General features: G+C 39.6%; 1 protein-coding gene across 5 annotated transcripts in view; it reads right to left on the reverse strand.

Moving 5' to 3' along the window:
- LOC119723117 (tumor protein p53-inducible protein 11-like) overlaps nucleotides 1-23,975 on the reverse strand; it is a 40,870-nt gene extending 16,895 nt beyond the window's left edge. Inside the window, exons 1-2 of one of the 5 annotated variants that reach the window (XR_005270518.1) lie at nucleotides 5,266-5,661; nucleotides 2,251-2,344 (exon numbers count right to left, since the gene is read on the reverse strand). Coding sequence is in view for 4 of the 5 variants with exons in the window: in XM_038193686.1 (XP_038049614.1) it covers nucleotides 2,251-2,344; nucleotides 5,266-5,300 (129 nt within the window). In the remaining variant the exon portion in view is untranslated. Of the gene's footprint in view, nucleotides 1-2,250; nucleotides 2,345-5,265; nucleotides 5,706-8,851; nucleotides 9,007-23,719 lie in introns of those variants that run through there. The other 4 variants (XM_038193686.1, XM_038193670.1, XM_038193678.1 and 1 more) reach the window with 4 other exon arrangements.
- Nucleotides 23,976-25,328: the final 1,353 nt, after the last annotated feature.

Genomic DNA, 25,328 nt, shown 5'->3' on the forward strand with positions numbered 1-25,328 from the left:
GGCATGTAATCGGAAGCAGAACTAGTTTTTTTTTGGCCTAATCCGACCTGCAACTGCACCGCGGCCATGCATAGACTGGTTACCACATTTTCCATCATGCCTTCTTTGGCCCTTTTAGTGCGCTGCATGGCGCGGCGGGAACCAGTCATTGCTGCATTGAGCATTACGCACGTGTTTTCATATCGTCATCGCGACATCTAATTGCAAACTTGTTATCGCGAAGTGAACTTGTAAAAACAACGGAGGTTTCTTTTTAAAAAGTAGCGAATGTAAGTAGGCAAACAAATAAATACAAGCATTTTTTTGACGCAAAAGGGTTGTTGAGAGGTGTTTTGTGAAGACAGAAAAGACAACAGGATTTTTTAAAATGTATTTATTCATTTATTATTATATATTTTTTGACTTGCTGATAAATTGTTTAGGGTTGCGGCCTAATAATGTGGTAGGTCGGGTAACCGAAAGCAGAACTATTTTTTTTTTGGCCTTATGTACATATATGTACCAAATCAACCCCTCCCACCATTGATTACATGGTGGCTTCATTGTTCTAGTTTAAAATAGTTTTTATACAGAACATGCACATTGATACTGTGAATGGTAATGAAGCAAAATCAATGTTTAATGGACACAAGGGGGTTGGGGTAGGGCTCAGGATGGATAGTGAGTTGACTATGATGACATACAAAACCAACATCACAAGTGCTTCCCCACAGGTGCAATTTGTAAAGTACCGGTACATGTCATGCATAGTTGCATACATGTGCATGTAATGTACATACCACTATACATAAAACAATATTAACAGAAATTCAAGTATTTTTTTAAATCAAAACATTAAAACAATAAATAAAACAAATATAAAAAAATCCTCAATAAACATGATAAAATCATACAATTTACTGCCAGGCAATGAACCTAATTGGAGGTTGTAGAGCTGATCAACTTCTTTTTGTCCCTTCTTCTTTTCAACTAAATTAGCTAGAAACAAAAACTTGTAACATTGTAATTGGAATGTGGACGGCCGGATGGCCGGACGGACACCCTGATGCCCTGACAATGCCTCAACGGATGGACGGACGGATGACAATTGGTGTTACATAGGCTCGCATCTGCTTCGCAGCTCGCCAAATAATGAAAATTATTGATAATATTTATTACATGTCTGTTCAAATTTTCTTTCTATTTTTTAGTAGTTCTAATTTGTAACCTTGTGTGCCCAACATGTGAAAAATCCAAAAACCATAAATCACAGCTACAGTGAAGCTTGTGGAATGGCATGGTTACACAAAATCTACGCAACGATGCATCTCTACTCAGGCAGATAATGCTGTGACCCAGCCTATGTGTAGGTTACTGCACGCAATCTCATTACATCAATATGCACTGCTAGGCTACTGCACAGACCAACATGCACATGTACATGTAGCTACACAGGTTGCCTAATCAAGTGTGTGCATTCAACGCTACACACTGTGCAAGTGCCAATCTGTGGTGTGTTCAATGGGAGATTTGTAATCTAAGAAGTAATGACACTTGAAGAACAGTTTTGACAAATGTCAACAAAACTCGGATAATTTAAGAGGCATTTCAAAATTAATTTTTTTACTCTTGTGCCATGCACAGATTTAATTACTGTAATTAATGTTTCTATTGCATTTATTGTAAATATGGATTGTTTAATATTCTTTCATGATCAAGACTGACTGCAAGAGGCATTATTTAAAAATGTTTACAAAATGACTAATGTAACATTATTGGACTTGTGTAAAGTGTTTATCATTTAGTATGCCTATTACAATGTTTCAAATGGTTTAATTTATCTTTCATTAATCTGGTCATCTTATGCTAAAGGATGTACTGTCCATGCTATTTTTGAGTTTTACCCAAAGTTGTTTTTAAAACAAGAGTTATTCACTTTTGAAGAGACATTGACCCAGAAAATCGGCCCACATTTAGTTTTGGAATAATTACATGTACTTAACAAATTATGAATTTTTTAGAGGGTCACAAATGCCCCCAAAAGAAAAAAAAAACAGCTTTCCCCCCGCTTAAAATTGGAACACTAAAAGGTAAACATCTGTAAGGAGAGCTCAAAAATCTAATTCGTTGAAAAGCACGGACAATACATGTACATCTTTCAAGAACTGATTGATCCATTATACATACATGGGGCACTCCTGATGGACTTCTAGCAACATATACAAGTACTAGTCCCATAGACAAGAAGTGAGCGATGTAGTGTGTACATACCTTAGAGACTGGTACTGAGCCATCCTCACATTCTCCTACTCCCAGTAACTTCCTTGTTTTCAGTCGGCTCTGTAGATCCCCACTGCTTTGCTTTCTGTATCAAACATTGAATCAAAGACAAGCAAATACATGTTGGTACATTCCACATGCAGGGCTAGAAAAACTGACATGACTGAAAGCAAAAGTATGTAAAGAACAAAGCGAGGTGGTTAGTAATCCAAAATCTCAAATCCATCCACCTCTCATTCAGTGCACACAGAGTGTGCAAATCATAGTTTATTTTTTCTGTAAGTTCCCAAAGACGATTCATGTTTAATTCATTTGATTTATGCCAAAAGTTGCCCAAATTGGTTTTGTTTGCTTATTTAAAGATGCATGCACATGGTTTTCAATCATGCATGTGGCGGACCATAACCCTGTTAAATGCAAGGTTATGATAAACCTGCATTTTATTGCACAAACATAGCAGGGTTATGAAGAACGAAACAGGGTCTGAAATCATTTTTAAGTTGCCCAAGATATTTTTTTCTCATTTCATTTTACTTATGGCAAAAGTTGCCAGTTTTGTGTTGTTTTTTTAAAGAGGTTGTGGAATGCTCGAAGACATTTCCGTCATTTTTCGGGTATATGTAGCCTAAGGTGTGATGAAATAAAAACGACTATTGTTTCTGTCATGAAATGAGTACAAAAGGTACTTTTGAGAGCTGTTTTTCAGGTCCAGTTTCGACCCGAACGTGCAACTGTGTAAAAGTCGTCGTTGCGGGCAGCAAACAAAACACAGTAAATCGTGACGTAATAAACAGGACTCGTGTATGCTACTGTGCATCGGGAGTCCTGTTTATTACGTCACGATTTACTGTGTTTTGTTTGCTGCCCGCAACGACGACTTTTACACAGTTGCACGTTCGGGTCGAAACTGGACCTGAAAAACAGCTTTCAAAAGTACCTTTTGTACTCATTTCATGACAGAAACAATAGTCGTTTTTATTTCATCACACCTTAGGCTACATATACCCGAAAAATGACGGAAATGTCTTCGAGCATTCCACATCCTCTTTAAGTTATTTGTATTTTTAGGCTGCCAAAGATGAGTTAAATTGTGTTCATTTTATTTATCACGCTGGAAGCTGCCAAAGATGGGTTCTTTTATATTGATTTAAAAATCATGGAAATGAAATCAATTCAGAACAAGACAGTCATATTTTTAACAGTTTGTGTCATTATATTTGCCTTTTGTGCATTCAACATGTACTTTCTTTTCCCCCAGATATTTTTTTTTTGACCGACCGACCCTCATTCAAGGCCCAACAAATATGAGAACCATAGAATTAAACAAGGACGCCCTTATGAGGATTGTTGAGTTTGATATGAATCAAGACCAACTCTCCATAATTTACACACACACAGACACACCCAAACCCTTACTCTTCACATATCCGAATCAAACGCAACATTACCCTATGGTACATGTACGGACGTACAATGTACATTTGCTAAAGATCTCAAATTGTGTCTGACTGATGGAAAGGAAGGTAAAGAGGACACAAAGAATTCAAGTAAAATAAAGAAATGATTCCATGGGTTAAGCTTCACTGTAGTTTCTTCTTCTTACACCTTGCACAAGCAACTCCTCACCAACAGCACAAGTGAACGGCCTATCCAAGGTACACCTTGTTGCATAGTTACACACTTTTTAATATTTCATGCATACATGTAGGGTGTCAGTTGGAGGTGACAAATTATCTATCAACTCATAATACATCCTATCAACTGACCCATCCAAATTATGACACCAAGTCCAACCATGGTTGTGAAGGCTGCTAAGGGTTTCAAGGGAAAAAAATCCTTTCAACCTTAATGAAGTCATAGAAATGTGTGAATGCCAGTTACGATGGTCATCAAACGTCACCAGTGCCAACTGTGCAATATTTTTCTTAATTTGACTCAAGATTCATCATCACTTCTTGGGGGTGTTTCAGGGTCATTTGGGTTTGTACTAATTACTTTTTTCATATTTAGTTAAAACAGACAGTGCCAGCATAGACAGATGTAAATGTAACTACCTGATCACATGTAGGCTGCAACAAATTCTTTTCTTTTTTTTTGGCTGCTACACCAGATTCAAACCAGCCAACCGATCCCAGCAGGCTTGGTGGTCGAGTGCTAAGACGTCTGCACTAGAAGGCAGGAGGTCGTGGGTTCGAGTCCCACTCGGGTGATTTTTTTCTCAATTTCACTCGGGGAAGGGGGGGGGGTAACACACTGAGTATATACAGTGTTTATACATGTACGTTGGTAAAGGACAAAAACCTAATATTGAATTTACATCAGCCCAACGCAAATTCTATGTTATGAATAGTTGCTTTGATCAGCTCCATTTTTTTTAATATCTTCACTTGGTTTTCTACTGAAAATAATTTAAACTATCATTTTAGCCCTCAACTGGCATGAGTTGTAGATGAAACATTTGATGACACTTGAGGTCCATTTTGTTGCAGTCACTGCCCGGAATCTATGATCTTATCAGCATGGTATTAGATATAGCCTAGAGCTGTTATCATACGAGACATCCCATGGGTAGCCATGCTAATCTCACATCTCAACAAGGTGATAGTATCCAGACTGCTAATAACATCAAACAGTGCAATTCTAGATGGATGACACTCATGGAGTGCGGTGCTCTGTGTAATATTCATGTCCAAACCTTATGGAGTACACTGTGATGACCAGAATAAAAGTGTTTTTTGTGGACTTGTGCCAACTTACATTGCAGTTAATTTATAATGAATTTTCTTAATTGACATCGAATGTTTGAGCCAATAATGGTCATCAATCCATTATGACTGGTAAGATTTCAATTCTCTTCTTCACAAAAATTTTACCAAATCGCCTGATGAATATTTCAGCCATGTTTCCATTTTCAGGGAAATTTTCTTTGTAAATCATAGTTTAAAATGAGCTAGAGTTTAATTTGTCATGACATACTATAGAATCAGTATATCGTACAGTACATACCTCCATTCATAATCACCTGGACAAAATGTACTCATTCTGCAAGCTGCAAATTCCAATTGTTGTAAGAAATATGATGATTACTGCTCAAAACAGTCCTTGTTCAGCGATGAATAGAGACAGAGCTGGGATTGCCGGTCTTCAAAGAGAAGTCGTGGGTAATTTTGCAAAGAATATTTGTGTACGCACACGGCCTTGTATCTATCACAGTGAAAGTTTGGTTTCTAAACAAGGAAGTAAATGCCAGCCTATGCTGGAAGGAAGCAAATGCCAGAAATGCTGGAAGCAAGCTATGGGTAAAGCCACATGCTTCTATGCATATACATGTATATATGCACACACACAAGAGCAACACGCTTCAATTAATTTGAATAAAACAAACACTATGACCTATCATGCAAGTACTTCAAGGGCAAAAGTAACCATACATACATGTACAATATGATGGTTCAAATGCAGCAAATGACACCTACATGTGTACTACGTCAACTGAGCACGAAATGCATTCTTTTGAGTTGAAAGAAATCAGTTTCACACATGTATGGACAAAACTAAAAAGTGACATTTTGTGGTTGTGATGATCAATGTGTGCCATGCACTTACCATCATTGTACTGTAATATTTCAGGGGACTTTTCAAACTCATACTGAACTATTTATGATCAGACACGAAGACGGCTTGAGAGTATAAGTAGGCCCTAATGATTGAGTTCAAGGGTTAGACCGGAAGGTTGAAGAATTGTTTTTCACCAATTGTTTTAACAACTGGGCTTGCACAGTACATGCATGTGCATGTACACGGTACTCAAACTGTGCGTGTTGGGAACAAGTTCAAATGTATACTTGTTACATTTCAGTTTTTAATTCTTTATCATGTTTATGGTATCTCTATCAATAAATAAACTGTTATAAAAATGTACTGTGGCCACAGTATATGGATTGTACATAGGCAACGACCGTGAGAAAATGGTGGTCGCACAATTGTTTAAACACATGATGTTTCTTAATTTGTATCTATCTATTTAAATAATAGTGACTGTGTAGTTTAGGACACCTACATGTAACATATTTATATAATATTGGATGGCTTTGAGGCGGATACAAGAATATATTGCACGAGCTATGACAATATTGCAGGAGTCAAAGACGAGTGCAATATTGTCATAGCGAGAGCAATATAATCTTGTATGATCCCCAGAAAAAAAACATCCAATATTATTATTATTTATATAAGGCTGACTTGATTAGCAAGAAATACAATTCAAGACACTGTCTTTATTTCTCCTTTTCCCTTCAATTCTAAATCCGTTTACAAATTGTTCACAAACACCTAAATGAAACCTGAATTATAAAAAAGGGACCTACGTTCACCGTTTGAGTTAAACCTACATGTACATCATAGCACAAATAATTAATGATGTTTTCAAACCTATTTAAATTAAAAAACCTTTGAAGCACTTCAATACTTAATTACATTCGGGGCAGACATAGTTAGGTGTTGGGCTTTAGCCCAAAACCTATTGTTTTTCTACGAGTTTAATATTCTTGTTTTTTTTTTTTATATTTCTCCTAGACACATTCTTCTCCAGAACTGTTTGTCAAAATGAAAAGTGATATGAACTTCAATTGTCAATACATGAATGCCCAACCCACTGCAGATGTATTTTTTTTGCAATTACGTCATGACATCATTGTAGGTCACATGACGTCACTTCAAAATAAAATAAACTTAATCTTTGGGATTCAATATAAAATCAACCGTGAGAGACCGGAACTTGAATTTTGCAGGAATCGACATGATAATACATGCTCTTCCTTTTATCCTGTGCGCGTCAAATCACGTGACCCTTCCTTCCGGTCGAAACCGGAAGTGCCTAATAATTTGAAAGTGGAAAAAGATATGAATTTGCTTTCAACGATGTTGGTGTCTGCCTGGATTATAAAAAAATAAATAATGGGTGACGCCATGAAGAGTTGGAGCGCCCTCTAGCGGCAGGTTAAAAAACGTGAAAAATGTATTTTCACTTGATGTCTGTGGCGAAGTTTGTGGTATTCGCTTCAAAATTAATTTACATGATGACCTTAATGCAGACAAGACCTATGCGCGAAAAAAATTACGTCATCAGATCGGAAGTTACAATAAAAAGACCTTTAAACCTTCAAAAATTGCTAAAAAATCAACCGTGATAGATATAATCAAGATTTGGCTATATATAGCACAGTTAAGGCCAAAAAAAAAAGTCTCCAGTTTCTGGTATGGAGCTTGCCCAAAAAGTGGTGCGGCGACACTGCTTTTTTTTTTTTTTTACCTGAATTTTTTGCTTTAAATGTCGGCTGATGACTGCAAATGGTGCCCGACTAAACTTAGTGCAAATATATGGGAGTCCAGAGAGGCCACATAAAGCTTATTCTCGACCATAACCCAATCTAAAAACACGTTAAAATTGTGCAGCAACAGGATTCCAGTCAAACCAGTGAGTTTGGCGGTTTTGAGACATCATCTTTCATTGAAATTTTTTTTTTTTCATTTTGCCGACGCGCATGGCTACGGCGACGCGCGCACATACCAGAAACTTTTTTTTTGGCCTAAAATAGCTCTTGAACTTTCTAAAAGTATTGTAGATACCGCCGGATCTACAATACTTTTGGACAAAGCAAAAAGCTAAACATAACAAAGCCGAAATAACCATTTTATTTAACTTTTATCTTTTTTACCAGTTCGCATCAGATGACGTGTATACCCGCAAAGCGAGGCCAGAAATATGAGTGTGCTGCCCGAGGGTGATGGCTACAACCTGCCTTGCATGAGGTCGAGTGAAAAGTAATCCCGCGCCTCGTTCTGTTCTTGTCAAATAATCCTGGTGGGAACTGGTTAAATATAGTGTCATAGAAAACAGAAAAACATTGCACAAAGTTTTGTGTGCTTGGCAATCTTCTGTTTCAACTACAAAGTTGCATGCTGGAAGTCTGGAAAAGCCATTGAAAACTCCCGAGCTGGGACATATACGAGCATTGACCTCAAATATCCGCTTCATTTGGGGGATTTAATTTGTTTTCCTGTGTAAAGGATAAATTGAATAGTCATGCAACATTTAAAAATATTGGGGTGGGTTGGTGGGTCAAAACAATTTCGAAAAAAGATCCCCGAACTTTTAAACATTGACTATTCTAAATGGCCCCATTTAAAAGCTCATGAATAAGCAATGGAGCTAAAGAAACTGATCAAACACTTAATGTTAATTAACTAACTAAATAACTTAATTACAAATCTCTTACCCATTATTTTTGCAATCCCATTTCTTAGGATATACCAACTAATAAGAAACTTAAGCTTCTTTACTGACCTAAGATAACATGATGTTTCACATTAAAAAGTAATCAGGTTTGATACACAGCTTCTATTTTCACTATTTTCAGTATCTGTACAATGTGTACAGTATACATATATCCATGAAAATTTATACAAGTATAATTGTACAGTGCAAAATCCTGCACTGTACAATGTTGCAAGCTTGTCTCTATTAGTAAGCATGTACAAAGTACTTTCTGCCCACTATATTCCCATTTTGGAGTTGACTTGCATACCGTACCTGTATTGCTGCGGTTCATGAAGGGTATCCATGCTGAAATCTCTCTGTATTGAGTAGAAAATCACCGTTCTCCCAATCAAGTATCATGCCAATACGTGTACATGTACAGGAGTAGAACTGAACTGCAGTCTGAATGAGAGCAAATTCCACAGCCACACTTCATCTGCCATGCATACCAGGCTGTGGTATTATCATCCACATGTCATTTAATAAGTAATATATGTGACAGCAGATGGTATGCAACCTTGTAGATTTCTAGATCACAGCAAGGGCCAAGTATATACATACATCATCGCAGCATGGAATGCTGCGTCAAATACCAGATGTACATTGTACAACATACATAACATGTACATCAAATGGAATTAAAGCTTCACGCTTGTAATTTATTCAAATTACAAATTATAATTACGAATATTCTGAAGGTGAATGGCAAAATTGAAACTAATAATTTCCTTTTAAGTTAATTACAGTACATGCTATTGAATGGAGTAAAAATGAGACCGGTGGATTCCATGTTGTCATGATACCAGGCAAGGGGGGCATGCCAAGGGATGTGCATGCCCATGATTCCATGTCATTACTCATTACAGACTCTCTCTGGGTTCATACAATTACTGTTCTTTTCATTCCCTTCACCTTTTGCACTTGACTGCAATGCACAAACGATTCTAGAGGTACATGTACATGTATGCTGAGAAAAAAAAGGTATAAATGGTATCTTCACTTTTGTAACTTTCTCTCGTGTAGGACAGGCCTATGCTTAGTACATTGATAATTATGAAATTAAAAAAATTCTTGTTATGCACTTATCAATTGTAACCCCGGCCCCCAAGGACCCGGGGATAGCAGGACACTAGCCGGGATATGACCTGGGATGTAACAGCTAGCTCATGTGCCCCGGCCCTACGGGAACCTCGCCGGGACTTATGCTGGGCTGCTGGGCCGTGCATGCGCCTCAAAAGGGCCGGGAAACGGACGGGGATCTACCCCGGGAGTGTACCTGGGACGTACTCACAACTGTGCCGGGCTGTATGCCAGGCTGTACAGTGTCTTACAAGGGCCGGGGAACGGGCAGGGGAACTACCCCGGGAGTTCACCCGAGACGTACTCACAATTGTGCCAGGCCATTATGTGAGGTTAACACTGATCTGTGCAAGAACTGAACTACGGATCGGAAGCTTAAATTGCCGCGCGCGGGAATCGCCTTCCTTTATAGACTGTGCAAGTCTGGCACGTATTCAAACTTTTTGGGACCAGTTGGTCCCACGTACATTGTTACACCTGAAGGAAACCAAATCATGCGCTTTAAACGAGACTTGCACGGGCAGCATGCATCATCACCTCATACTATCTAAATACCTGTGTCGTTTGTGTTCTGTCCTGTCTTTATATCAAAGTAAAGGAAAACAAAGTTTACCCACAACCACATTCCAACACTGGATGCACAAGAAGAGAAACATCAATGTGCTGTGTGCCTTTATTATTGCCTTGATAAAAGGGAGCTATACACACACTATACAGTCAGTCTCAATCACGTTGATCAGGCGGTATGGACCACAATGGAGTACCAAAGTGAATACGTCACGCGCACAAACTGTGTGTAAAAGACATTAGCGCGTGATTCAGCCCGAGAACCAACACGCGCGCGTACTCAATTCGTTTTGCACTACACTTTCTGGTTCTAAATGACGTCACACTTCGGTACTCCATGGGGTCGGACTGTACATGTATCTCTATGGACTCAACACATACATGTAGGCGGTTGTGCAGACCAGGTATAGCGAGACTACATGTATAAATGTGTGGTGGTCATGGTGGTGGTCCTTGGCTTTGGTTTACGGCATGCTGGAGATCGAGACAGAATCAGTAAGATGGAGGAACGCCAAAAATTCCGTATCTGACTGCCACGCCACATTTCTTCATTAATTCATAGTTCCATGATTCAAAATACCTTGAAATGCAGTGTTTATTGCCTGAGTGTGGAAACACGTCAAGAAATAATTTGCACTTTCATGCATACTTATTTTTCTAGAAAAACAAAAATTCACGAAAAATGCAAACTTTCTCCGTCTGTTTGGTCACAGTAAAAAAAACAACCACCCCAAATGTGGAGCAGTTTAAATCATTGCACAAGCGTTTCATTGCCGGTGTCATATGAAACTCCAACTCCTATGAAATTCGGACTCCTTTTCCCTATTATTGGTTAACCCCTCGCACATTACAGGTCACTCTCCCATATATGATCCTAAAAATAGCATATTACATACTTACGCATGCGCAATACCACCAATGAGTGAATATTTCATGGAGTCGGATATTCACGCTTCACCTGTCAGTTATACATGGAGCTACTGGTATAAAACACAAGCTTGATTGCACCATTGCACTGGTTTATGCATGAACCGCCATGGTTCTAGACAGGATACTCTCTGTGCGGACGGAGTCGTTCGATATATTTAGGCTACACACTATTGTAAAAACCCATTTTTATAACCTGTTTAATCGATCTTTTCCTTTTTTGACAACTGGTATACTGGTTTTATAGTAACAGTATCGCGCATGTTGGAGAGCAATAGCGCACGCGGGAGCCTAGACTCCGGGGCCGGGCGTGGGCCAGGGTACTATCGGGTAGTATGCGGGGATTCTTCCATGATGCCCAGCCCCGGGGGACAGGGAACCTGGGCTGGGGTGTACCAAAAAAAGGTGGCCAGCCCTGCAGGGACTTACCCGGGACTGTAACACGTTTGTAACACTTAACAAAATTACATCCCGGCCCAAGTCCCCACTCCCCAGGTCCTGGGGGGCCGGGGTTACAATTGACAAGCGCATAGAGTCTCGTCTGTTAGACTATCAGGCTGGCTTTGAAAACTCCCAAGACTCATGACTCACATGGATGTTACATCATGGAAATGTAAAGGATAAGAATCTGGTATCTAACAATTAATTAATAGCTGTTATCTAGAACACATACATGTACACAAGACGTGTGATATTGAAAAAAAACCCAGATAGGCCTACTGATGTATTCTGGATGCTCAACATATCTACTGAAGAATTGAATGAGCCTGAAATTGAAGAAAAAAAAATTGTATTTTTTTAGTAAATGCACCTTTATGTCCCATTTACATGGAACCTTATTTTCAATTTTCATTTTGCCATTTTTAAGGCCATTTTGGTGCCTTTTTGGTTTTTATGCTAATGAAAATTTGCATATTCTTGAGCAACAGTGTGATATAATTTCAGGCTGAAATCTCAATGTTACAGCTATTTTCAGCACTAAAATTTGCCAGAATTTTGGATATTTTGCTGTCATTAATTTGCTTTTCTTTGTTGAATTGTTGTTGTTTCAGTACATGACAGTAGGCCAATGAGCAAAGTTTTCTCACACATTTTTTTTCTTTATTAATCAGATTTTTGTATTTAAATACAAGGTTTGCTTGCCTTGGTCTGGAAAGACAAGAAAGATGTCCGCATGTAATCTACGATGCACATGGCCGCAATGGGGGACTCTGGGAAGCGCGACCGGGACAACTAGCCCATGGAGAAGCCCAAGTGCGTCATCGACTACAATGCTGGCATGAAGGGCGTGGACATGGCAGACCAACTTGCCTCATCTCATTTCTCGGTCAGGAAGTCCATCAAGTGGTACAAGAAACTCTTCTTCTACCTGCTAGATGTCTGCCTTGTGAACTCGCATCTTGTGCACAAAGCATTGGGTAGGACTGACAAATACTTGAATTTCAGGTGGACACTAGTGAACGAAATTTTCGAGTCCCATACACCTAATCTGCCTGCATATTGATCTAGAGGTACATGTAGACCACCCCGTCTTCTTGGTCCAGGTAGACTGGTAGGAAGACATTTCCCTGCTGACCCTCAACGGGGAAACGTGCCAATCCTTCAAGCATTGTGGTGTATGTACAAGAAATGGCATGAGAAAGGAAACTAGGTTCATGTGTGAAACTTTGTGAAGTTCCCCTTTGTGCTGCTCCTTGCTTCAAAGTCTATCATACCTAAACTAGTCAAGTAAGTTGTTTGATACTATCCTCTGGAAGACATCCAGTAATGCTAACCACCTTAAAACAAAAAGCCATTCACTGAACTGTATTTTACTTCACTTCAGTTTCATTTTAGTTGTAATTATCAAGAGAAAAAGACAAAACGTAGTCAAGTTAATTGTAAGGTCTAGAAATAACTTTTGTATAAGAGGGGAAAAAGAACTAATGACAATTGACATATTTTTTACTTCAACTCAGTTCATTTCATTTAATTTTTAATAAATACATGCGTGCCAACTCATATGCATGCCAACTCATATGAGTGCCAACTCATATAAGTGCCAACTCGTACACGAATCAACTCGAACAAAGATTGGTCAACTCGTACACATGCCAACTCGTACGCCTTCCAACTAGTACATGTGCCAACTCATACATGTATGTACGCGTGCCAACTCGTACACGTATTGATATAGCCAATATTATAAGGTGAAAGATAAATAAATTGTACCATCCCGTTTCCCGATCGTCATTAGTCAACAATCATCGACCTTATCAAATTTTATTGTAATTTAGTGGCCAGTTAGTATGTTTTTGGAATTCCAAAAGAGAACATTTCGTTCAGAACTTCACTGACTAAACGACCATTAATCCACGTTGCCTGAAGCAGGATTGGAACTGTGTTTTGCCCATGTGTAACGGTGGGCTGTCCGGCATAATGTTCGGTCGTATAGAAGCCATCCGAATGACAAGCACGTACATGTCTGAAGTGTTTCCAGGAAGAACAACTTACAATTAACCAAAAGAAAACAATGCCATCATAACATCACTCTTAAAGGGAATATACATCATTTGCTTTTGCTGTAATTTTCAGAAATGGATGGAATTGGGGGGTTGGAAATATATAGCAAATATAGTTACACTGACTTTTTTGAGGTTTTGGGTTCGAAAATGCTATAAAAACCAAGAAAAACAATCATTTTCCTGTAGTCTGGTTCCCAGACTCCATATAAGAAGAAACAAAGCAATTTACATACATTGGGGAATTGTAAGGTCAGGGAACCAGTCTAGCTGGCTTGTACCCATTCATAGGTGTGTAATCGATTGCAAACAAGTGCGATGGTCAATTGGGGCCAGTATTTGAGAAAAAGCCAGTTTTTTCCAACGCTGGTCGGCCGACCAGCGTTGGAAATTGATACAAAAATACCACTTTTCTTGAAAATGACAGTACATGTATACCAGGTGCCATGATTTTACAGGATGCTTTACACTGTCATTCACTAACAGTCCAGCAAGGTATTTCAAAATGATTTGGTAGTTTTATTTTTTGATGTTTGCAAATGTTGTATTTTCCCTTTAATACACCAGAACACATTCACATAAAGTGAAATCAAACCAAATTATATTTTCCACAAATGTGTTTACTTAGACCAATTTTTTAAGATATATATTAATTTGTTTTTGTGACGTCAACATGACGTCATACGTTTGTCACATTTCTGTACAAATATGCATGTTCTGTTCACGAGATACATGTATGGCTTTAAAGTTCTAAAATTCAAATATTCATCAAAAAAATCACACGATGACGTCTTCATGACGTCACCTCAATTTATACCTATAACACATCCCTGTCTACCTACATGTACATACCAAGTTTAGTTCTCTAGATATACATGTAGGACTTTAAGATATGCCCCTTTAAGATGACATCACATGACCTATGATGACGTCATGATGATGTCACCTCAAATTTTAACTAAAACATCCAGGTCTACCTACATACCAAGTTTTAAAACTCGATTGGACCTATAGTTCTCTAGATATAGGACTTTGAAATATGCACCTTTAAGATGACGTCACATGACCCATGACGACGTCATCATGATGTATCTCTTCGAGACACGAGTTCACTACATGAGTTCACCTAAGCTACATGGACATACGACTTTGTTTTATGTTGAAATTGATGGGCTTAATAAAACATGTAAAACATCTATGGAATTTGGGGGGGGGGGAGAACAAAAAGAAGAAAAATGGAAAAATAAAAAAAAGCTTTAAAACAGAAACAACTTTTCCGCTTTTAAGCTGGGTTTTCTGCTTTTAAGCTGCAAAGCCAAAAAGAAAAGAACAAACGCTTTTAAAGAGGTTGTGGGAATGCTCGAAGACATTTCCGTCATTTTTCGGGTATATGTAGCCCAAGGTGTGATGAAATAAAAACGACTATTGTGTCTGTCATGAAATGAGTACAAAAGGTACTTTTGAGAGCTGTTTTTCAGGTCCTGTTTCGACCCGAATGGGCAATTCGTGTAAAAGTTGTCATTGGGGGCAGCAAACAAAACATAGTAAATCGTGACGTAATAAACAGGACTCGTTTATACTACGCTGCATCGGGAGTCCTGTTTATTACGTCACGATTTTCTATGTTTTGTTTGCTGCCCCCAACGACGACTTCTACACAAATTGCACGTTCGGGTCGAAATAGGACCTGAAAAACAGCTCTCAAAAGTACCTTTTGTACTCATTTCATGACAGACACAATAGTCGTTTTTATTTCATCACACCTTAGGCTACATATACCCGAAAAATGACGGAAATGTCTTCGAGCATTCCACAACCTCTTTAAGCGGGAGAGCCAACAAGAACCCCCACCTCGATCCAAAAAAAAAAAAGGTTACTATATACCAAAGTGAATAGAAAGAAATGATGCTGTGGTGATGTACATGAAGGCATACATTGTAATTGGGCAGACTATTCTACAGATGTGGGGCAGCTACAGGTACATGAACACTGAAGCAAGCCCTGTCTGACGGAATAATCTAATGAATTATAACCAGTTGAAGACTAAGCATGGGACTTTGCCTTTAATTTTGTAAATGTTTAGCCAAACTATTAAGCACTGAAAAGCATTTAGCAACGTCACAAAGACTGACGCCTGCCCCATATGTTTGAACTTGGGTGTGTTTGTATGTACGTACACTAATAAACAAAATGTATAATTGGCGCCAATCTACAAAAGAGATCATAATAGACTGTCCCGTCCGTTTGCGATTTTATGATTTAGCTGTTCCTGGGTTGTAAAATGAACAGCTCAAGTTGTATCTTTACAAACAATTGAAATAAACATGTAACAGTTTGAACAACGAATATGAATTTCTCAACAGTTTCTTTTTCTTTTTAAGATGGGATAAAGGGATGGAGGAAGTATAGTTTTGAATTGCGCGCAATTTTGTATTTCATTGTTTATGTGCATTTATTAAAATCTTTTTGTTTTATCTCTTCTTCATACTATCATAAGGCTTGTGTTTTAAGCAAATTCAAACAATAAAATAAATGAGTCACAAACTCAGGTTGCAGAAGCATCGTTTAAAAATTATAATTTGTATTTATAATGGCACAATGAAACATCAAACACACATTGTATGCATTATCTGACTGTTGTTGTCAGGAACCAGTTCTAGATTATGAGATCGGGTACCCGTTACCAAATTTACAAATTACTTCTCAGACAATGAAAAAGAAAGGTTTTGAAGTCATTTGTAGGGAATTTTCAAAATAATAACCAGGATACATCTACATGGGGAAACAAAAAATATTTCACATTTATGACGCTTGCGAAAGCTGCAGTTTACACTGTGAAGCTATAAAGCTCACTGTACACACTGGTAGTGGTACCGGATATCTTGCTGTATTGATGCAGCGATGCGGTAGTATTATCGTGCAGACCTTTGCAAACAATCCCAACAGCAACTTCCGAGATTTGAATGTTGGCATGTTTGGCATTGGGTTTCTTTAACGGGTACCCAGGTACATTGTACCCGTGGTTTTTTTCAATCGGGTACCCGGTTCCTGTACTACCCGTAAATGCACACCCATAATTTTTTGTGGGGAAAAAAGTGATTGCTTGGTTATGCCAATCAACATTGATTTTTAGGTTTCCATCAGTCAAGACTGAAAAAAAATCGGTCGGGAGGGGAATTTATATTTTATATTTTATAAATTCCACTTCTTCACATTCAAAGTGAATTGAGGGGACAACGTCAGATACATGGTACTAAACCTAAAAGAAGACACAACAAACATGAAAACTACTTAATATTAAGTACCAGTCAGCTGTTTAATGACCTAGGATTTGTGTCTAGAATTTAGAAAGGGTAATGAACCTCACAGTTTACAGCAGACTAGGGCCAAGTTCGGGCAAAGACCATTGGTCGACTAGTGGTTGATTTGTGACGTACCTTACGCCTGCACACTGATAGCAACGTGCGAACGTCTCTAGTCAAACGCTGGTCAAAATGTCATCGCAAAACTTCTGGATCCTGGCTCTCTGCTAGCGCTATGAATGCGCGCGGCTATTGGTTACCAGCGAAGCAACCAACCCCAGTAGGCTGGTTCCGAATAGTCGACTAGCGTAGTCAACCACTGTCGACTAGACAGAGTTCGGGCAAGCGTTAGTTAACCATTGGTCAACTATAGTCCTTGCGCGAACTTGGCCCAGGTTTACAGTTGACTGAGTACAATAAAGTGCAGACAATAGAAGATGCATGTGCAGTCAATGTTGAGGATACTTTATTTCAACTTCACTCAGTCCCAGCCTCGCGATATTCTCAACCTGAGTTCCACTGAATACCCTTCTTCATGGAAATTAATCCCAAACCATGGCTTGAAAACCTTCACTCCACATCTGGGCGATTACAAAAGCCATGATGCAGGGTTCAACAGGGTTGGCTGATTTAAGTCACGTTGATTTAAATCACTGATTTAAATCGTGATTTTAAATCAAATGATTTTTTTTTATAAAAATCACTGATTTAAATCACTTTTTGTAAAATCTGAATTTTGGCACAAAAAATGTATTGTGGGTAATTTTTATCATTTAAATCAACTGATTCCACCTAATTACATAGTGTAAGATGTTGTTCACACATTCAAACACCCCTATAACGTACATCAGCATCGACTCAACTTACCATGCTTACATGTACAGTACGTTTTGCATAATTTTGCAAAATCATTGTATTGATTAAAGTCAAGATCTGAGTTTCAAGGTTTTGTTCAAAGTTTGAGTTTTAAAGACAGCACACTCACTCTAATCATTCCTTGATTTGTTTACAGCAATGTAGTGAATCAACTGTGCTGGTATAGGCTTACCTGAACCATCTAAAGGTGAAGTCCAAATTGATCAATCTTTAGTTTATATTCCTAACATTGATAAAAATTTACATTGAGATATTTATATAATATCTTTTAAAGATCTATGCAAGGCCTGATTTCTATATTCGACCTTGTTTGAAGGACAATCAATCAAACATAAGTTACCCAAGGATCAGTGCTACCAGTTTTGAAATAAGAAGTATTTTTATGAAATATACATGCCCATGGAGAACTGTACTTTTTTTGTATGTCATACCATACATTGTACATGCAAATCACGTTTTTCATTCATACCCACACACAATGAACATGTATCTCAGCTGTATGCTATCACCTTTAAAGTGTCTTCAGTATACCATTGAACCAATGAAGTAGACTACATGTACACATGTAGATGAAATCATGTGATTTTTTACCACTGATTCCATACATTTTCTCCAAAAATACTTATCAATTTATGGAGTTTTGTGGGTGATGGGTATTATAGGGACCTGTAAACTCCTTAGGGACATTAGCGCACTAGCTTCCGGCTCCATTCGCGCTATGCTACATCGTGTGAAGTACGTATGGTTGAATTGAGATGACAAATTAAATGAAGCAGCTATGGCATGCATAACACCTCAGTATGTCATGCACAATGTTTACATGCAAATCAGTAAAATATAAAAAAAATCTGGGCGGGAGTGAAAATCGAGGCGGGCGGTGATGAAAACCTCAAAATCAATGTTGAATGGCCTTAACACTCCTGCGCAAACATTCATTATGTGCCAAGTTGTCCTTTTGTTCAAAAGCAAACAAGCGACTGTTTTCAACAGTTAAAGGGCCCATGATAATGCACCTTGGTGTCCCATTGAACCTTATTTTCCATTTTCATTTTGCTGTTTTCAAGGTTTTTTGGTGCCTTTTTGTTTTTTATGCTAATGAAAATTTCCATATTCATGAGCAAAAGTGTGATGTCATATCAGGCAGAAACCTCAATGTTGCAATTGGCAGAGTTGTAACCAAGTCATTTTTTTCCAAGTCAAGTCAAGTCCTAAGTCAATTTTTTTTGCATTTAGCACGCTTACGGTAAACCACTTAATGTGTACGTGTAGCCTATGGTCTCTATGGAAAGACCACTCTATAACAACGAATGGTACTCAGACTACGCACGGCACAAACTTCACCTCACAGGTCGAGTATGATACGTTGTCCATAACACACGCATAGTGCTAGTCATGTACATGACGTGTGGCAGGCTCAGGATGCCCAGCTATCGCATGCTGGTTGCTAATTCGCTATGTATTGTTGCTGTACCCTAACGTGGCGCGGCCCCCAACGTGGCACACTTTGATTTTGCGCCTGTAGCGCCTACCTAGAGCAAAAGTTTTAACTGAAATTTCACAGAAAGTAACATTTTATCAAGTTCTAAACACTCCTGTTCATAAATCGCGAGTTTATTTACCCATAACAAAGTTAGAAGAAAACTTTATTTTGGCATGATTTTCCGATTATATTTTCAAGTGCGAAGTGAACCCCTTGAAAATGCCCCCGAAAAATAAGAAAATAATTTTCTGACAAACATCTGGCTGGGTATGTAGGTAGAGATACTAATTATTTATCAGAATTTATCAAGTTTACAGAAATTCTTGCATGTCAATTTGGAATTTTCCGAGATTTATTCAAGTGCGCCACGTTAGGGAACACTCCGCCAATTTGTGCCCAATTTCCGGACGCCACCGTTTTTGAATTTCAGATTAAATTTTATGAAACTGTAATTGTTCACAGAGGTTACATAGCAAGCATTAATAAGGTCAAAGTACCAGTAGCCTATTTTACTGCATGAATTCGAGGTTTGTCAACAAAGAGGTTTGGCAACACTACACGAGGAAAGTCGGGTAATAGAGCGCTTTTAGGGCTCCAATTTCATCCAAATTGCACAGAACTACAAGCTCACAGTCCTGTGCACGGCTTCCACCCATATTTTTTACAAACCCTCAAGTTCAGGGCCCACAACATGCTCAAATAGCGAAGAATTTGAGGGCATGCAAATCGTGATTTGGCCAGCGTAGGCGATTTCAGACCGATTTACTGGCCTGCAACCTTATAGGAACAGTGTCTTGCTGAAAAGGCATCACAGCAACAGCGCCCTCATTTGTCAGCAAAAGCATGGAAAATTTAAAATGTTTAAAGAAGTGCACTTTTCAGTAAAATTAACCAACAAGGGATTTCAAATAGTTTTCATACACTTAAGAGGATCAGGAAGTAGCACAAAATAAGTTCCTTAGAAATATTCACTTCATGAGCCCTTTAAGACTTCCCAACCGACAAAATAAAGCAGGGATTGATTGGCTGGGACTGTTTAAATAACGTGATGCTTTGACTCCGGGTGAGTGATAAAACAGCTGTGACCACAATTTGACTGCTTTGTCTGTTGACCCAGTTTGACTAGTCAAAGTGCTTGCTAGACATAGGCCTATGATCTGACTTCTGGTGACTAGCCTTCGTTAAAAGTATAGCAGGGGAAGTGGACGTGAATTTTGACTGTCTGTGACTGCTTAAATAGCAGGAGGGTTAAGCTATTGAGTAGTAATGAGCCCTGTTCCTCTCCGCGAACGTAAACATTTGTCCAACTAGTTAGCAACGATTTGTCAATGTGTCATAGATAGAGGGCAGTGTTTTTCATTTTTGGATGAAGAAGATGAAGATGAAGAAACTGCCGAAACAAGACTGAACTTCACTGAAGACGACAAAACAAAAAAAAGGAAAAGCAAGATGGTGATCACCACGATGTACACGTTCTGTGATTGCGTGAATGCGCAAAACCGCGTTGATTCGCATGGCATCGACTGAAAAATGCATAAGAAAACTGTATTTTCTATCCAAAGAAAATACTGTTCAAAATGACAACAAGTAAGGTCAATAACATAACACTGTTTAAGGTTGCAAAAGATTATATTTTGGCATAATTACACTCTAATTTACTTCTAGAATAATTTTCTAGAAGTAACTATAACAACGGACCATTTGCTCTAACGTATTATTATTTAAAGTTAGTCCATAGTCTAACTGTAAGGTTAGTAAGGACTAAAACACAAGAGGGGTTCTACACAATCGTTGTGTAACCATGGCAAATAGTGCCAATGAAATTTATTAAATATTTTGTATGCACACTTGTGTATGGCCTGGGCAGAGGGTTTAGTCCAGTGACCAAGGTGACTGGTCACAGACCGGTTAACCTGAGAATGAGATGACAATAATGCCTAGCAAATACCAGATTTTAAATTCAAGAAACACAACTTTGCAGAAAATTTAGTATGCATTGCATACATGGGGTTAGATGTACCGGAGTAATTGCAGAATACCCCGCCACTCGGAAATACACCCCTAAATTCTCTGGCTACGAGGTTGGAATCACTGGAAAAGAAACAATTCAAGTCCATCGCCAGCTGCCTGGGTGGCATGGGTGGCTTGTGCGTAAAGCGCTCGCCTCTCACCAAGGTGACCACGGTTCGAATCCTGGCCGCGGATCGCATGTGAGTAGAGTTGTGCGTTGGTTCTCTCCTGTGCAGTGGCGTAGCCACCGGGGGGGCGTGGGGAGCGACCGCCCCCCCCATGAAACCTTGTCGCTCCCCCAGTCGCCCCCCCCCCCCCCCCACTGAGATTTTGAGTTTCTAAAAAAATTATCATTGATCTAAATCTAAATAGTCGCGAATGATCCACATGATGACCACTGAGAAACGACCCTTCGACCGGCGACCGCGGACCAGTAAGCTGACAACCGGCGTGACATAGCGCATAATGGTAATCTAAAATGCGTATTAACACCCACTGCACTGCTCGCTCACACCACGGAACACGTATTATAGACAGGTGGTCCGTGGGTCACACAGTTTCAGTCAGCGATATCACGCGAATCGGCCACGCACAAACTTTTTCCTCCATGCATATAAGCTAAATAACAATAATAGACCAATTAAAATTCCTTGAAATCAGTGGCGTAGCCACTGGGGGGGGGGGGCCGTGGGGGGCCGCCCCCCCATGAAACCTTGTCGCCCCCCCCCCCCCCCCCCATGGGCGTCAATCCTGGGGGGACAGGGGGACTGGTTGGGGGACACAATATCAAATGCCCCCCCCCCCCCCAGATTTTTGAACTCGTGTCTCATTTACAGGGCCCTATTATGTACTACAATGTATCTTTTGCTTAGAAAATATTGGTAAAAGTGGTCAGAAATTGCCTCAGATAGCACCACAGAGCATTTAGAATCCAACAATTTTCGGGGCCCTTAAGCGGGCCCAGAACCCCACGCCTATAGCTCAGAATTCTGGTAGCTGATGCAATGACTCCAACCTCGAAAACAATGTTCACAATTTTTTCTTATGCCTTTAGCTGAGAAAACCTCGAAAATTATGTTTAAATTATTATCTTTTGTGCTAAGATAATTATTGGTTAAAGTGGTAAGAAATTGCCTCATATCACACCACAGAGCATCGAGAATCCAATTTTTTTCGGGGCCCGCCTATAGCTCAGAATACCGATAGCTGATCCAATGACTCCAACCTCGAAAACGATGTTCAAATAATTATATTTTGCTAAGAAAATATTAGTTAAAGCATGGAGGAAAGTGGTGAGAAATTGCATCAGATCACACCACAGAACATCTAGAATCCAATTTTTTTAGGGGCCCTTAAGCGGGCCCCGAACCCCCACGCTGTAAGGGCTTCGCGCTTCGCGCTCGCATCAGTTCTGATCAAGGTATGTCTCCCCCCCCCCCCGACTTTTGAGAAGCGATTGACACCCCTACATGACGCCCCCCCCCCCCCCCAATGAAATGTTCCAGCCCCCCCAGCGCCCCCCACTGAAAAATTCCAGGCTACGCCACTGCTCCTGTGCCACGAGGGTTTTTCTCCGGGCCCTCCGGTTTTCCTCCCTCCGGAAAAATCAAACACTTTCGATCTCAGGCTGTGCTCCGTGGTCATATATGGGCCGATGTGGCCGGCAGCCATAGGTGCCTTCACGTGCCAGCGGCCCGACCACGTTGTAGCCGCGTCCTTCGCAATTCAGCATCCCTGCTGCGAGTAAGGATGATTAGCCTCCCAAATTATTATTATTATTATTATTACTAGCTACGCGGATACTGAGTGGGGGTCTCCTTGAGAATGAAGCAACACGAAACGAATGGGAGTTGCTGAAAAAACTCTGAGTCCAAACCAACTACCTAATTGTTGCCGGCTACGCGGATACGAAGTGGGAGTCCTAATAAAGTTATAAATATAATGCTTGAGAACGCGGATACTGAGTGGGGGTCTCCTTGAGAATGGAGCAACACAAAATGAATGGGAGTTGCTGAAAAAAATTCTATGTCCAAACCAATTACCGTACCTTGTTGCCGGCTACGCGGATACGAAGTGGGAGTCCTTATAAAGTTATATATATAATGCTCGAGAACGAAGCAACACAAAAGTAATGGAAGTTGCTGAAAAAAAGTTTCAAGTCCAAAGCAACTACCCTGTTGCACTTGCAGGCTACGCGGATACGGAGTGGGGATGCAGTGTGGAGCATGACGCATAGTATGTATAGCGCTGAGCAATCAACCGTGACTCCGTAGCCGTAGAGTGGCGGGGTATTCTGTGTACCCTCACGTTAGTCTAGTTTTGGGCTCCACTAATGGGACCAACCCTAAGTTCATATCTACCGCCGGAACAGTGGAACTGAAAAATTATGTTCGCTCACCTATCATCCGAGAAGTCTTCGACTTGTTTCATACTTGGCTATTTATAGGCCTACATGTAGTTGTACAGTACAGTATCGTACACTTTCAACAACATGGCAATGAACATTTCCAACATACACATTGATGTCTTGCCATGCCTTTACTCGGTTTTCTCACTTTTGATTGTAGGCCTAGTACTACTTGCCAAAGCATGGAGCTAATATTAGCAACCTAATTTATGTCAGTGATATGTATGCACGTGTACGTACGTGTGCACAGCTGAGTAGCACGGTGTGTATATAGTGCGCCCTCTATCATTCAGTCCGTGTAAATTACATCCATCCGACATTCACGCGCGGCGCATTCCCATCTTGACCTTTCTCTAGACCATTCTGAGAACGCTATTAAATTAAATTTAACACTCGCAGCGGCCCCCTTTAATGGCGAAAAGCATTGGGCCATAATTGTACACACCAACTGACCCATGGAGGGTTAAATAATTTTCCTCGAACAATAATATTATGATTTGAGGGCTATGAACTAAACTGGCAGATCGTGGAGTCAAACTGGATGATGATGCCTAGCGGCGATATCCAGTCAACTTTCTGAGATTCTGAGACTTCGGAAATTAGAGGTTGATTGTTGAATTTTTATTTATTTTTAATTTTTTTTTGGAGGGGGGGGGGGAAATTGACACTCATCATTTGACCCTATTTAAAATTTTAGAAGACGGCCGGTCACTCTTCGTAAAAAGGCATTTCAAAATTAAAAGTCACAAGCCTGAGCTAAACTACCCCCCGTGTGTCAGTTCCCAACGACCAAAGCATCATTTTGCTATATATCATGGCTAAAAAGCGACATTTTTATTAGTGTATATATATCGGCCCTATGCACATGCAATATGGGAGTCGCCAGCGTTTCCTACTACATGTATCTCCATGGTCGGCACATGGAGGAAGGAATAGATTTGGCCGAGTCCCGTCTTTACTTGTGGGAATACTTCTCTCAGACACCACATGGTACCGCAAGTTTCTCCAGGTAACACATCACACCCAGCGGCGGCGATTTCTTATCAATATTTAAGAAAATTTGCCCAGAAAATTGGTTTCTGAAAATCATTCCTATTATTACAGGCTCAGCATGTGAGGAAAAAGAATTGAATGCTTTGCTGATTGTAGGTTTTAACTTAACATGTTAAACGTATAGGTTAAGCCTGTAACAATCTTCGTAAGTGATTACTTGTGTGAATACTTCTCTCAGACACCACATGGTACCGCAAGTTTCTCCAGGTAACACATCACACCCAGCGGCGGCGATTTCTTATCAATATTTAAGAAAATTTGCCCAGAAAATTGGTTTCTGAAAATCTTTCCTATTATTACAGGCTCAGCATGTGAGGAAAAAGAATTGAATGCTTTGCTGATTGTAGGTTTTAACTTAACATGTTAAACGTATAGGTTAAGCCTGTAACAATCTTCGTAAGTGATAGGTCAATATCGATGGATGTCAACAATCTGGATCCCTGAGTACATACATACACGTCCGTACTACACACGTTAAACCCCAAGGGGAACCCTGGCGAAATAGGCATGGCCTATCTACTACCTTGCACCACAACTTTTCCGGGGA

Source organism: Patiria miniata, unplaced genomic scaffold, assembly GCF_015706575.1.
Source record: "Patiria miniata isolate m_02_andy unplaced genomic scaffold, ASM1570657v1 HiC_scaffold_1, whole genome shotgun sequence".
NCBI lineage: Eukaryota > Metazoa > Echinodermata > Asteroidea > Valvatida > Asterinidae > Patiria > Patiria miniata.